Source organism: Schistocerca gregaria, chromosome 2 (assembly GCF_023897955.1).
Source record: "Schistocerca gregaria isolate iqSchGreg1 chromosome 2, iqSchGreg1.2, whole genome shotgun sequence".
In the NCBI taxonomy this organism is placed as follows: Eukaryota; Metazoa; Arthropoda; class Insecta; order Orthoptera; family Acrididae; genus Schistocerca; species Schistocerca gregaria.
This window is the reverse complement of record NC_064921.1, coordinates 702,651,089-702,666,272: the sequence shown is the minus strand read 5'-3', so window position 1 is coordinate 702,666,272 and position 15,184 is coordinate 702,651,089. Positions and strand designations below refer to the sequence as shown.

At 45.2% G+C, this 15,184-nt stretch overlaps 1 protein-coding gene across 1 annotated transcript in view; it reads left to right on the top strand.

Moving 5' to 3' along the window:
- Window positions 1-7,618: 7,618 nt before the first annotated feature.
- The window catches only part of LOC126335943 (ice-structuring glycoprotein-like), a 45,604-nt gene continuing 38,038 nt past the window's right edge, over window positions 7,619-15,184 (top strand). The window contains exons 1-2 of the mRNA XM_049999420.1: window positions 7,619-7,667; window positions 9,392-10,195. Of these exons, the coding sequence (XP_049855377.1) occupies window positions 7,656-7,667; window positions 9,392-10,195 (816 nt within the window). The 5' untranslated portion in view covers window positions 7,619-7,655. The remainder of the gene's footprint in view (window positions 7,668-9,391; window positions 10,196-15,184) is intronic.

Below are 15,184 nucleotides of genomic sequence, written 5' to 3'. Positions count from 1 at the left end.
ACAATCTACATACGTAAAGTACCTGATAAATATTTGTCCATCCACTCATTACTCGCGCACACTAAGGTGACGATTCCCGTAAGAGTTCGGGCAACCTGTGTGCATTCGCACAGACGGAGGTCAACGACTGGGTAGCCTTTAACTATCAATGGTATCTGTTCTTTCGAGAACAGATAATAAAAATGAGCATATGAACTCTCGATTAATTCCCTTGTAGATAAACTCCTGTAAATTGAAATATGAACACCGTGAATTCATTGTCCCAGAAAGGGGAAACTTTATTGACACATTCCTGGAGTCAGATACATCACATGATCACACTGACAGAACCACAGGCACATAGACACAGGCAACAGAGCATGCAAAATGTCGGCACTAGTACAGTGTATATCCACCTTTCGCAGCAATGCAGGCTGCTATTCTCCCATGGAGACGATCGTAGAGATGCTGGATGTAGTCCTGTGGAACGGCTTGCCATGCCATTTCCACCTGGCGCCTCAGTTGGACCAGCGTTCGTGCTGGACGTGCAGACCGCGTGAGACGACGCTTCATCCAGTCCCAAACATGCTCAATGGGGGACAGATCCGCAGATCTTGCTGGCCAGGGTAGTTGACTTACACCTTCTAGAGCACGTTGGGTGGCACGGGATACATGCGGACGTGCATTGTCCTGTTGGAACAGCAAGTTCCCTTGCCGGTCTAGGAATGGTAGAACGATGGGTTCGATGACGGTTTGGATGTACCGTGCACTATTCAGTGTCCCCTCAACGATCACCAGAGGTGTACGGCCAGTGTAGGAGATCGCTCCCCACACCATGATGCCGGGTGTTGGCCCTGTGTGCCTCGGTCGTATGCAGTCCTGATTGTGACGCCCACCTGCACGGCGCCAAACACGCATACGACCATCATTGGCACCAAGGCAGAAGCGACTCTCATCGCTGAAGACGACACGTCTCCATTCGTCCCTCCATTCACGCCTGTCGCGACACCACTGGAGGCGGGCTGCACGATGTTGGGGCGTGAGCGGAAGACGGCCTAACGGTGTGCGGGACCGTAGCCCAGCTTCATGCAGACGGTTTCGAATGGTCCTCGCTGATACCCCAGGAGCAACAGTGTCCCTAATTTGTTGGGAAGTGGCGGTGCGATCACCTATGGCACTGTGTAGAATCCTACGGTCTTGGCGTGCATCCTTGCGTCGCTGCGGTCCGGTCCCAGGTCGACGGGCACGTGCACCTTCCGCCGACCACTGGCGACAACATCGATGTACTGTGGCGACCTCACGCCCCACGTGTTGAGCAATTCGGCGGTACGTCCACCCGGCCTCCCGCATGCCCACTATACGCCCTCGCTCAAAGTCCGTCAACTGCACATACGGTTCACGTCCACGCTGTTGCGGCATGCTACCAGTGTTAAAGACTGCGATGGAGCTCCGTATGCCACGGCAAACTGGCTGACACTGACGGCGGCGGTGCACAAATGCTGCGCAGCTAGCGCCATTCGACGGCCAACACCGCGGTTCCTGGTGTGTCCGCTGTGCCGTGCGTGTGATCATTGCTTGTACAGCCCTCTCGCAGTGTCCGGAGCAAATATGGTGGGTCTGACACACCGGTGTTAATGTGTTTTTTTTTCCATTTCCAGGAGTGTACAATATTTCATCAAAAGTATCCGGAAGCCTGGCTGAAAATGACTTACAAGCTGGTAACGTCCTCCATCGGTAATGCTGTAATTCAATATGATGTTGGGCCACTCTTAGCTTCCTCGCACGATACGTTCAATCAGGTGCCGGAAGGTTTCTTAGTATTCCATTCTTCAGGGAATGCTGCACTGAGGAGATGTATCAATGTCTGTCGGTGAGGCCTCGCACGAAGTCGGCCTTCCAAAACCTCCCATAAGTGTTCTATAGGATTCAGTGCAGTGCTCTGTGCAGGCCAGTCCATTACAGGGATGTTATTGTCGCGTAGCCACTCCGCAACAGGCCGTGCATTACGAACAGGTGCTCGATCGTGTTGAAAGATGCTATCGTCATCCCCGAATTGCTCTTCAACAGCGGGAAGCAAGAAGGTGCTTAAAACATCAATGTAAGCCCATGCTGTGATAGTGCCACGCAAAACAACAAAGTGTGGTAGCCCACTTCATTTAAAACACGGCCACACCGTAACACCACCGCCTCTGAATTTTACTGTTGCCACTACACACGCTGGCAGATGACGTTCACCGGGCATTCACCGTACCCACACCCTGCCATCTCATCGCCATATTGTGTACCGTGATTCATCACTCCACACAAAGTTTTTCCACTGTTCAGTCGTCCAATGTTTACGCTCATTACACCAAGCGAGGCGCCGTTGGAATTTACCGGCGTGATACGTGGCATATGAGCAGCCGCACGACTCTGAAATACAAGTTTTCTCACCTCCCGCCTGCTGTCATAGTACTTGCAGTGGCTCCTGATGCAGTTTGGAATTCCTGTGTGATGAATTTGACAGATGTCTGCCTGTTACTCATTACAACCCTCTTCAACAGTCAGCGGTGTCTGTCAGTCAACAGACGAGGTCAATCTGTACGCTTTTGTGCTCTGCATGTCCATTCACGTTTCCACCTCACTATCACATCGGAAACAGTGGACCTAGCTTTGTTTAGGAGCGTGGAAATCTCGCTCACAGATGTATGACCCAACAACCTGACCACGTTCGAAGTCCGTGAGTTCTGCGGAGCGATCCATTCTGCTCTCTCACGATGTCTAATGACTACTGCAGTCGCTGATATGGAGTACCTGACAATAGGTGGCACCGCAATGCTCCTAATATGAAAAACATATGTTTTTTGGGGTGTCCGGATACTTCTGATCGCGTAGTGAAGAAGCGTGTGTACACAACACGTTATAATTTGGTACAAAGTTGAGTGAAGGTTTTGAATCAGAGGCTCAGACGGGTCTGCGACCATGCGGTTTGCAGATTCCTCGCCGTGGGGTAGTGGGTTTCTGAGTTTCGCTTAAAAGGTTACGGGTCTATTGGACACAAGAAGCTGCTACATTTATACTGCAGGCTGTGGAGGAGCTGGGGTGTTCTTTAGGTAACAGGATCTCAGGAAACTACAGAAAGGGCGTCACACTAAAAGCTGCACGACAAACACAGAAACGTAGACCTAGAAAATATAGTTATTGTAATTGTAAATAGTCGCAGCAGTGCTGGAAAAGAACCAGAGCTCCAAGCGCTAATAGGAAGCACTGAAGCTCAAACCATTATAGTACGGAAAGATGGCAAAAACTGGAAATACGTTCAGCCGGAATTTTTACAAAGGACATAACCGTGTTCAGAAAGAATAGATGAAATACAATTGGTGATGAACGGCTTATTGCTGTCGCAAATAGTTTACCTTGTAGTGAAATCCAAATAGATAGACCCGTTTATTGGATTGAGATTATACCTGACAAACGGAATAAATCAATAACTCGTTCCTTATATTGACCCCTCAGCTCAGATTTACAGTTACTGAACAGTGCAAATAAAACTTGAGCCTCACGTCAAATAAGTACGCCCCACTCACACAGTCATAGTTGGTGGAGACTTCAATCTAGATGTTGACGGAAATGCATGTTTAAAGTCGGAGGTAAGATAAAACATTATCCGAAATCGTCCTGAAAGCGTTCTCAGAAAACTATATTGAACGATTACTTCAGGAGCCCATTCGAAGTGAAATTCTTGCGAAAACAAACTTGGCGTCTTAGTAACAAATAATCCTAACGAAATAGGGAGCATCGTGAAGGATACAGGGATTAGTGACCACAGGCTGTTGTGGCAAGACAGAATACCATAACATAAAAAAATGGCCGTGAACACTATGGGACTTAACTGCTGAGGTCATCAGTCCCATAGAACTTAGAACTAATTAAACCTAACTAACCTCAGAACATCACACACAACCATGCCCGAGGCAGGATTCGAACCGCGACCGTAGCGGCAGCGCGGTTCCAAACTAAATCGCCTAGACCGCTCGGCCACTCCGGCCGACCATAACATTCACACCCATTAAAAATAAATAGAAATATCTCATATATCTTTTTTTTAAAGGAGATAAAAATTCGCTTGTGGCCCCCTAAGAGACAGTACACCTTCCAATCTGAATATGTAAACGAAGACCACATGTGTTTTAAATTCAAAGAAATAATGTCGACGGCTGTTGAGAGACATATACCAAATAAATTAATAGCATGCGGTTTAGATCCTCCATGGTATACAAAAGATGCCACAACCCTGTTGGAGAAGTAACGGAAAGAACAAGTGAAATTTAACTGAAAGCAAAACCATTAAGATTGGGATAGAATGAAATTCTCACTCGGCACCGGAGTGTGCGCTGATATGAAACTTACTGTCAGATTAAAACTCGGCCCGACACTGAGTTTTTATCTGCCAGGAAGTTTCAAGATTGGGTTAGTTTTACAGAAGAACGAAATGTAGGGTGAATTTCAATGCGAGATGCTTCCAATACTTTCCACAAAGAACTCTGTCTCGAAATCTAGCAGAACATCCGAGGAGATTCTTGTCGAATGCAAAGCATACCAGTGGAAAGACACAATCAGTATTTTCACTGCAGGATATCAATGGTGGTGTTCCTGATGACAGTGCCACTAAACCAGAGTTAATAAACATCATTTTCCGAAATTCCTTCACCAAAGAGGACGAAGAAACTATTGCAGTATTCGAACCAAGAACAATTGCCAACGCGAATAACTTCGACGTAGACATCGTCGGTGCGGTAAAGCAACTTAAATCACATAATAAAGGCAAGGCTTCCGGCCTCGACTGTATAACAGTCAGGCTTTTATCAGAGTATGCCTATACAATAGCGCCATGTTTAGTGATCATACAAAACCCACTGCTTGATGAAGTATCCGTACTTAAAAACTGGAACGGTGCACAAGTCATACCAATATCCAGGAAAGGAAATACTAGTAATTCCCTGAATTACGTACCCTTATTGCTGACGTCGATTTGTAGAAGGATTTTGGAACATACACTATGCTCGGACATTACGAATTACCTCGAAGAAACACTTTATTGACAAACAGCCGATACGAATTCAGAAAATATCGTTCTTTTGAAATACATCTTGCTGTTTATTCTCTCGAAGTAATGAATGTTGTTGACAGGGGATATCAAATTGATTCCATAATTTTAGATTTCCCGAAGGCCATTTACACCATACCTCACAAGCAACTTCTAATCGAATTTTGTACTTATGGACTCAGTTGACTGACTGGATTCGTGATTTCTTGTCAGAAGTGTCACATTTTGCAGTAATTGACGGAAAGTCCTCAATTGAAACAGAAGTAATGTATGACATTCACCAAGGCAGAGCTACATGCCCTGTGCTGTGCCTGATCCACATAAACGATTTTAGAGACAATCTGAGTAGCTCTCTCACACTGTCTGCAGATGATTTGTCGTCTATCATCTTATAAAGCCATCAGATGATCAAAAGAAATTGCAAGACGTTTAAGACAACTGTATAGTGCGAAAATTGGCAATTAATGACTGTAAATATCGAAAAGTGTGGAGTTAACCACATAAGGACCACGGAATCCGCTGAATTTCGGTTACACGAAAAAGCAAACATGTAGCTATATAGTTATAGATTACAATTACGAATGACTTAGGTTGGAGCGATCACATACATAACGTTGTGGGTAAAACAAACCGAAGATTACGATTAACATTCGCAGAACAATGAAAAATTGCAACAGGTCTACATAAGAGAATGCCTACACTACGCTTGTGCGTCCTCTGGAGTATTGCTGTGCGGTGTGGGACCCGCACCAGATAGGATCGATGGGCCGGCCGTGGTGGCCGAGCGGTTCTAGGCACTTCAGTTCTGAACCGCGAGACTGCTACGGTCGCAGGTTCGAATCCTGCCTCGGCCATGGATGTGTGTGATGTCCTTAGGTTAGTTAGGTTTAAGTAGTTCAAAGTTCTAGGGGACTGATGACCTGCGATGTTAAGACCCATAGTGCTCAGAGCCATTTGAACCATTTTTTGAACAAAAATTAACACAAAGGCCGTTGTCACTGCGGCGGGATCCTCTCACGAAATTTCAATCACCATATTTCTCCTCAGAGTGTGAAAATATTTTGAGGCGCCCAATTACAGAGGGGGGAATGATCATCATAATAAAATAAGAGAACTCAGAGCTCGCATGGAAAGATTTAAGTGTTGGCTTTTCCTGCGCGCTGTTCGAGAATGGAACGGCAGAGAAATAACTTAAAGATGGTTTCATGAACTCTCTGTCAGGCACTTAACTACAAACTGCATAATAATTATGTAGATGTAGTTGTGTATATGGAATGCTACATGATGGCTTACAATGAGAAAAAACATCACGAATGACACAAGCTCTATATGATATATTACAAGTGCTAATGGTAATTACCGGACCAGAAAGAATACTACACTCCAGAAGAAAGGACTTTTCATTCCTTTTTTTTATTTAAACACGAAGAAATTTGATTTCGGAAATTAAGATACATAAAGAAAAAGAAGAGCACAAAAAGCAGTAAAACAGGTTGAAGAATATAGTGTGAGAAGCTAGTCATCTAAATCGTGTTTGGAGAGAGACAGTCTGGGCTATATGGGGGGATGGCAGCTCCCTCTACTCTGCTCTCAGCCTCTTGTCATTGTCTTGCGTTAAAGGCAGTGTCTACAAACCACTTGGTCACAGGATGGAATCCCGGCCGGACCACGGAAATTTTCAGTCTGCTTTTAACTTAGCCATCACCTCCCTACGAAGTGAGAAGTCACCAGAAACGACACGTGGTGCAGATTCCACGTTTAACGGCAGGTCCGTCCAGCTCGGTTGCTGCGCTGGTCAGGGCTACGGACTGGTAGACGTTAGGGCCCCGATTTGATTCCCGGCCGGGTAGGAAATTTTCTCCGCTCGGGGGCTGTGTGTTGCGTTGATCTCATATCCATATCGTCATAACTAACATTAAAATATTGAGGTGGCTGTGTGGGAGCGTCTCGATGGCCAGTAAAACCCTTAGGTCTCCTTTCCCATATGGACAACAGGGGATACAGAAGATGGGGTACATTAGGGACACAAAAGCCGCCTCAGCGGTAGCCAATTGAAAGACTTGCACCCAGAAATTGAGCGAAGTGAATCATTATTATTAGCCGCTATGGTGTTGTGCCTGATTGGATGATTAGGAAGGCACAACATTAAGAAGTACATTTATGTTTTTATAGTATTGATACAAGGTAAAGCCATTTTATAGATGCTATAAGTCTAATTGCAATGCTGCGTCGTGTCGTTTCTTCTTACATGTCAAAAGCAAGAGCAGTTTCGGATTTTCCGTCTTTGTCACTACCAGATGGTCGCATAACAGTAATAAAAAACAATCTCAATGTAGGTGCTGGAGGGCTCCAGTCTGAAGAGATCTGTACAATGCAGCAGATGACACCGCACGAGCGTAACCGATATATCTGGGCATGCGGAGTGCCGGTCAGCTGTTAGGCTGTACGGAGGACCGGTGCTGAGGTTGCGGCAGCACTTATCGAGTGGTTCCTGTCAGACGAGATTGCCGCCGAGAGCCGTGGACCAGTATATAAGCGGCGGCCGCCGGCTGTCACCGCACACGGCCTCCAGCACTGACCAGCGGACAACATGGCTTCCAAGGTGAGGTCCAGGACACTCTTGTACTTGACCCGTGGTACTGTTTCAATAGGTTTCAATACTCATATGTTTCACATACGTGGTACGCCAGTCGTGTGTGAAGAACACGCAGTACAGACAAAATGTTTCGCAATAGCTAATTTATATATTGACTCGTAAAGAAAGAACATTTTTATAGAAACGCCCTTCACAGACATTCCAAATTTCAACTGCGGTATACACTACAATCACCTGCGTAGGTACTTCCCATGCCATTGTAAGGTTGCTGGTGGGAAGTATTCTGTACCCTTAGCGACATCCCCAGTAGTTTACAGCAAAAGTGAGCATTCGAGAATCGATTGTCTGCATAACACAATTTGTGTAATATCCTTTTTCTTACTCTCATTTATGGGGTTATTAGGATCTGTCTCTAGTATTGGTGCTTTATACAGGCACAATTGCTTTTCACAAAAAATCATTTTTATATTCTAGAAATCAGTGTAAGGTAGCTGCCCATATTCGGAGTAAACTCGTTCTGGGTTAAGAAGCCTGTTACAAATGCACCGTCCAGTTACCGTAACAAAATTTCTGAAACTCTCTGTAGAAGATTAAAAGCAATTCTTGAACTTAAATGAGACGAAAGATTTGAGGATTTATCGTCACAGTGGGGGCGTGTGAGGGTGGGGTTCGTGGGGATGGGGAAATGTATTGCGTCGTAAATCAGTCAGTGTCCTCGTTCACGACCACAGTTCACAACGAACTTCGAGCCCTTAACTCAACTGTTGGGATGATCCCAGCTGCATTGGGCAGTCGCATGCCTCAAATCCAGTCCTAGGAAGCATGAATCAGCATTCCCATAATGTTTCAAAATATTTGAGGTTGTTATCGTGACGACTTCGTTAGCAAGACCACTATGGATTACCTAACTTATATTTTTAGGTAGTCCTTCGCTCTGCACATCTTGGCGTAGTCCAGATTCTGGTTGCCTTCGCATTTCTTCCACGAACGGTGTATGTAAAACAGTAGAGAGCTGACTACACACACAGAGTTTCATTATTTTTCGTAATGTCCCTTTATGAGTCTAGTAACATTTATCTAGCTTTAATCTGTTGGATTTTTCTAAACTGTAAACCATCGGCATTATTTAGACAAGAAATGTCTACGTACATTTACTATAACATTTTCGTGACCGTAAGCTATTTTATTTGATAAAAAAGCCTTAATTTCAGCATAACTGAAAGCAGTGGAATCTCATAACGCCTCATAATTGTACCTTGACATTTAACAGCCTTTAACTGTGTGATAGAAGCAAGAATATGGTTGACGCAAACACACTGCATATGACATCATTTAATTTCTAGTTTTTTTTCAGACAATACATAATTACTGTGTGAAAATATATTGCAATTTCGCGATATTAGAAGTTTTTGGGTTTTGGTACAGCGTCAGTCTTTCCGTAACCTAAGCATCCGTCGTTTCGGCCGTCTTACTGGCGCCTTCTTCCGGAAGCTGACAGCACATCGCGGGTAGCTCCAGGTGAAAAGACCACAATAGAGAGATCGAAACAATGGATCCGGAGATTGTGGGAACAATGACGCAGTACCAAAACACTAGACTGTCTTAATATCATCAACAACGGTCTTGGGAGCCTATTTTAATGTGACGCTTAATTTTCCGTTAGCAATGTTTAATGAGTATTACGTCTGCCCTATAGTTTCCTGTATATTATGCTCTTTGCTTATCAACAGGTGATAGTTTTCGTGGCGGCTCTGTCGCTGGCCCATGCCGGTTACCTGGGCGCACCTGCAGTCCTCGCCCCCGCCGCCCCCATCGCTAGGGCCTACGCCCCCGCCATCGCCGCCGCCCCCATCGCAAGGGCATATGCCCCAGCTATTGCTGCCGCCCCTCTCGCCAGAGCTTACGCCCCAGCGATCGCCGCCGCCCCCGCCATCCGCGCCGCCCCCGTGGCCGTGGCCGCCGCCGCCCCCGCCGCCGTCGCTGCCGAGTACGACCCGCACCCAGAGTACAGCTTCGCCTACAACGTCCAGGACGCGCTGACGGGCGACTCCAAGAGCCAGCACGAGAGCCGCAGCGGGGACGTCGTCCAGGGCAGCTACAGCCTGGCCGAGCCCGACGGCTCCATCCGCACCGTCGACTACACAGCCGACCCCGTCAACGGCTTCAACGCCGTCGTGCACAAGGAGGCCGGCGCCCACCCCGCCGTTGCCGCCGCCCCCGCCCGTGTGGCCGTCGCCGCCCCCGCCATCGCCGCGGCCCCGGCGATCGCTGCCGCCCCCGCCATCGCCGCCGCCCCAGCGCTGGCTTACGGTGCCGGCCTCGGCTACGGTTATGCTAGAGCAGCCTACGCTGCCCCAGCCATTGCCGCCGCCCCCATTGCTAGGGCAGCCTACGCCGCCCCCGCCATCGCTGCTGCCCCCGTCGCCAGAGTCGCCTACGCCGCCCCCATTGCTAGGGCTGCCATTGCTGGGCCCGCACTGGCGTATGGAGGATACGGATATGGCGGATTGGGATACGGCAAGGCTATTCTTGGTTAAACCCCTTTGTACAAACTATTCATTCCGTTTTCGTGAATGTTTCTGTTATTCTACACTTTCTGTGTAACAAGTCTGATATGTAAATAAATCGCTATTCACTTTAAAATAATAGTTGCTGTTTCCTTTCCTGTGTCACGGCGGCGAGCATAATAAAGCTCTGTTTCATGTAATTTCTTTACAACACAATTACTCGACCACGCAGTTACTCGGAATGTTTTGGGTGGAACGCAAAGAGCACAACTAAAATGTTCAGTTGGAGACTATATTAGTATTGGAATTTCTTCAGCCAAACCGCCCCACTTTCTAGAATACTAAAGTCAACGTCTGAAGTATTTTTAGATTTTTTTTCGTTACAACGATGTAAATATTGTCTCAATGGAGAAAAATCAACAACTTTTGCATTTGGAAGAAACTTATGAAACTAGATACAATAACGAAATCTATGTTACATATACATGTAATGAATTAACTTCCTTGGAAAGAGGCTCATCAGATGGAGTAACAAGAAGAATCTATAGCTATTTCCTATTGCCTGTCGATAACGTGTCAGCCTCATAAGTGAAGTTGTTGGTAGTAACTCAGGCTATTTGGTAAGTCAGATACTAATTCAACGGAACTTGATGGGAGGGGGGGGGGGGGGGGAGGGGGACGGGCAGAATAGGGTATGCTTTAAACACTATGTGATACATGAAGTAGTTACCACTCTCGCAAATTATGCTTACACAATCTGATAATACTACACACAATATTACTGAATGTCAGTTCTACTTGCAGCAACAACTTTTGCACGAACAATTTCGGCCCTTATGTCATTCTTTCAGTGCAAACAATTGGACATCAGAATTCCATCTGTCAGCTGGATTCCTCGGTGCATAATGATCACAGTATTTTGCAACGCAATATGGCTTTTTTTATTTATTACCTGTGTGCTGTAAGACAGGATCTCTCAACGTTGTCTCTACTGAAAGACCCTATGGGGTAGCCATTGATGTACTGGACAACGATCAACAACACGATACAACGACTTCCATGGACTGACCAATGTAGCTGGTTCGTGGCCATCTTGGTTGTTGTGTTATGTTGTGGTTACTTGTAAAATAAATGGGGCAAAAAATGTAACACGCTGCATGTGAGGAATATTCTCATAACGCATAAGGTGGTCAATCCCATTACATGGCAAAAATGTTCGTATAAAAAGGTTGTTATGTAAACACAGGCTTTCACCGAGTGTCAACGTCATAAAACCTTCTCGGTTTTCATGTCGTATCAGTTTGCAGTGTGTTTATGACCTTTAAAAAAGATGTGTACTCCTCTTCCATCTTTAGGGACTCGAGCCCAAGATGCAGACACTAACTTATTGACGGTTTCAAACAAGAGTACAATTTGGTGCAGGATGAAAATCATTGCAAATCTCTCACTTAACCGCTAGAAACTATTAAGTTGATTCGTTTATTCTACTCCTGTTGAGTGCAAAAATGCATTTTGATTACGAGTGTACAATGAATATCACAGGGGTGGAGCAGATGTAGCAGTAGAAGTTGGTTTATATTGCACATTAAAATAAGTTGAGTGTTAAATTAACCGACAGCATTTTATTTTTTGATGTTTTAGTGTATTCGTGATGTCTTTGTATTGTTCAACTAAATTAACTGGAACACTGTGTCATCACAAAGTTATTTTCTTTCGACTATGTATTGACAATGAAACTTCATCCAAAGCTACTGAATATTTTTCTGGCTTAAGTAAATAGGGGGCTAAATTCCAGCGTAACTGTACTTTTGTGCAGGACTTTCGAAGATTACAAACACACACGAAAACATTAACAACATATGCACAATTTGATATTGGATGATAAGCCACGTTCAAGGTGAACGGCGATTAAAAAATGAACATCCAATTTAATATTGCCCACTTACATTATGAAAGTATAACTATTATAACATATATGTGGTCTCTGTTCTTTTGGACATTTCTGAAATAACAGATACTACATATACATAATTAAAGTGAGGACGACCAATTGACCACTTCAGTGTGGATGCACAACACGCTTGGCTCATACGGGGAATCGGCGAAAACGCCGAGAGTAATGAGGATAATGGGCAAGGGACAGTAAAACAGTATTGTGTGGATAAGTTGAGAATTGGGGCACTCGGAAGGCGTGTTAGGGTAACCCGTACATTTACGATGACCACTGTGTCAGGATGGCACAGTGATCAGTGCATCTGCCTCGTAAGCAGATCAGGTTAAAAAAATGGCTCGGAGTCTGGGGTCATCAGTCCCCTAGAACTTACAACTACTTAAACCTAACTAACCTAAGGGCATCACATACATCGATGCCCGAGGCAGGATTCGAACCTGCGACCGTAGCGGTCGCGTGGTTCTAGACTTTAACGCCTAGAACCGCTCGGCCACCCAGCCCGGCCAGGAGATCAGGGTTCCAAATGTAATTCGATACAAACTTCCACATTGATTTAAATTAATGCCCACTGGAATCTAATGTCATTAATTCCTTTGTGCCTTGATAACCATTATAAACCTGAAGACGTGTCTATACCGACGAGAAACCATTAGTTGCGAACTAGACACCTTCATACGACTATTTGGCGTTTGGAAACACCTCACCATTCTTAACTTATCTCACTGTTATAGTTTTTGTGACAATTCAAATGATTGTTGAGTGTTGAGTGTTTTGTAATTGTATGTGTCTAAGAGCTGTGCTGCCTTCCGCAGAAACTTGTTTGTACCAGAATGTTTGAGCCGTGCTGCGGCTCCCGTTGGTGGTGTTTGTAGGTTTCCGCTCTCTGTTGGAGGCCAGACTGCATCGTTTAGTTGGCATGGTTGCTGTTGTTTGTCTTCTCGTGTTGACTGGCGCCTCTCGGTACCGCAAGCATTGCCTGCCTGCTAGTGGCAGCAGAGGCGGTTGTCAATATGTAGTAACTGTTGCCCTGCCTTTGGGGCGACGTTGTTGTTTTTCCCGGGTCGTGTGAGTGTGCCAGTTCGGTTGGGAACTCAGGAAGAGCCAGGTCCGTGCAGTGCCAGAGCCCGCTGGGACCGCTGGCGGCGCACATGGACTGCCAAATGGAAGGGCTGTGGTCACGAGGGTGCACGACCTCGTCGTAAACCGGATCCAGCAAGCTTGAAGATGAGTGCATTTCAATCCAAGAAGAGAAACCACCACTATTGTGATATCTCATGATTCTCCAGCGACTTAAATTCGTGTTGCTGTTCGCAGTGTCGCGAGGGACAGCGTGGGAAGGCGGGTCTGATTAGCTTTCCTCGACTTCTTATTACTATTTACTACGTTCAACTTGTTACGATTTGTTAAGTCCAACCAGAGGTAATGTTTCTTGCCTGGTGGCCGCTAACGTCCCAGTTATCTGCCCTGGGGGTAACGGCAGTGTACGTTTCCTCGGCTTGCCACTGATGTCCGGTAAGGCGTGTAGTTTTGAAAACGTTCTTGATTGTAGGGCGGTTGGTGATTCCTCTACTCTATTGGCAGTGGTTCCTTTCTCGTTCCGGGCGCTCTAAACACAGTATTCTGGGGACGTAGTGCAGACCGCCGGGTCCGGCTTTGGCGTATTGTTCCATCGTTGCATATGGTTTATCGCACGTCAGGGAGCTTCAGCAAGGTTATCATTAGTCATTCGTTGTACTGCCAATAGTCTGAGGTACCATCTAGTGAAGTGAATGCAACTCTTGGCTGCCTATCTCATCGCTCGCAAAAGTGTTTGTTGCCCGACCTTCTCAGAGGTCCTGGAGCACCGTCTGTGGCCCTTGTTTCTTGTAATACATGTGTGCTCTAAAAGGAGGTCTGGTGGCCAGTAGTTCGTTGTAACACTCCTTCAGCAGACGCCTTCTGCAGGTATAATCTGCCTCAGGAACGTATGTACTGGTCCTTGGGTTTTATTATTGAATTATTTATTACAATACCTTGTCATGCCTACATTGAAGGTTATATATGTCTAGTTAATAGTTCTGGTCGCCTTCTGGAATAAATCTAGCAGTGTAGTGTTCAGTGGATGTTAAGGGTTGTGTTACAATATTGATCATCATCTTATTTCACCCGTTTGTTGATCAGTTGCTTGTTTTTTGATTAACCTTTGCTATTATATTTGTTGTTTTACAGCAGGTTTCTAATTTTTTTTTAATATTATTGCCGTTCCTGGCGTGTAACGCCTCCAGACGTGATTGTGGTTACTTACCTTAAAATTCTAATTTGGTATTTGTATTTTAGCAGTAAGCGTTAAAACCTTATTTATTGCCGTTCCTGGCGTCTGATGCCTTCTGCAGTGTTTGTGGCGACTTGCCTTTAATACTTCAATACCTGTAACGTGTAATATGCAGCGAGTTTAAACAATTCTTAACTTGTTGCCATTCCTGGCGTGTAAGGCCTTCTGTCCAGATCAAAGTGGTTTGCTTTTAAAACATGATCTGCTCTTGCTGTATTTAATGGTGATTTGCTAAATTGTAGCTCTCTGAAAACGCTATTATTTACATAGTTGTTTGTGCCTTCATTAATAACGTATGGTATTTTTATTTATTGTTGAGTCTGGAATTACTGGTTTCAAATAAATTGTGTGTAACTGCAAAAGGCAACCAATAGTAACTGATTACCATCCTACCACAATCGTAACCGAATCCTGCTTCCCTTGAGTACCAGGTTTGAATGTTGTTTGTAAGTTTTAAAGATGCATGAAATGGCGAAGCCATAGGAAATATAGAGGAAGAGTACAGCACACTTTACATGGAAAACTAGCTACAACAAAGCACTGTGCAAGGTGTTCACCATACTAATTGATTGACGATCAAAAGCAAATATGCAAACAAAGGTCTGCACAACACATGAAATGATTTTTTTGTATGGAGTCTAATTGATTGACGATCAAAAGCAAATATGCAAACAAATGTCTCCACAACACATGAAATGATTTTTCTGTATGGAGTCTAACACAAAATCAAATAGGGGTAATGCAGGAGTAGGTT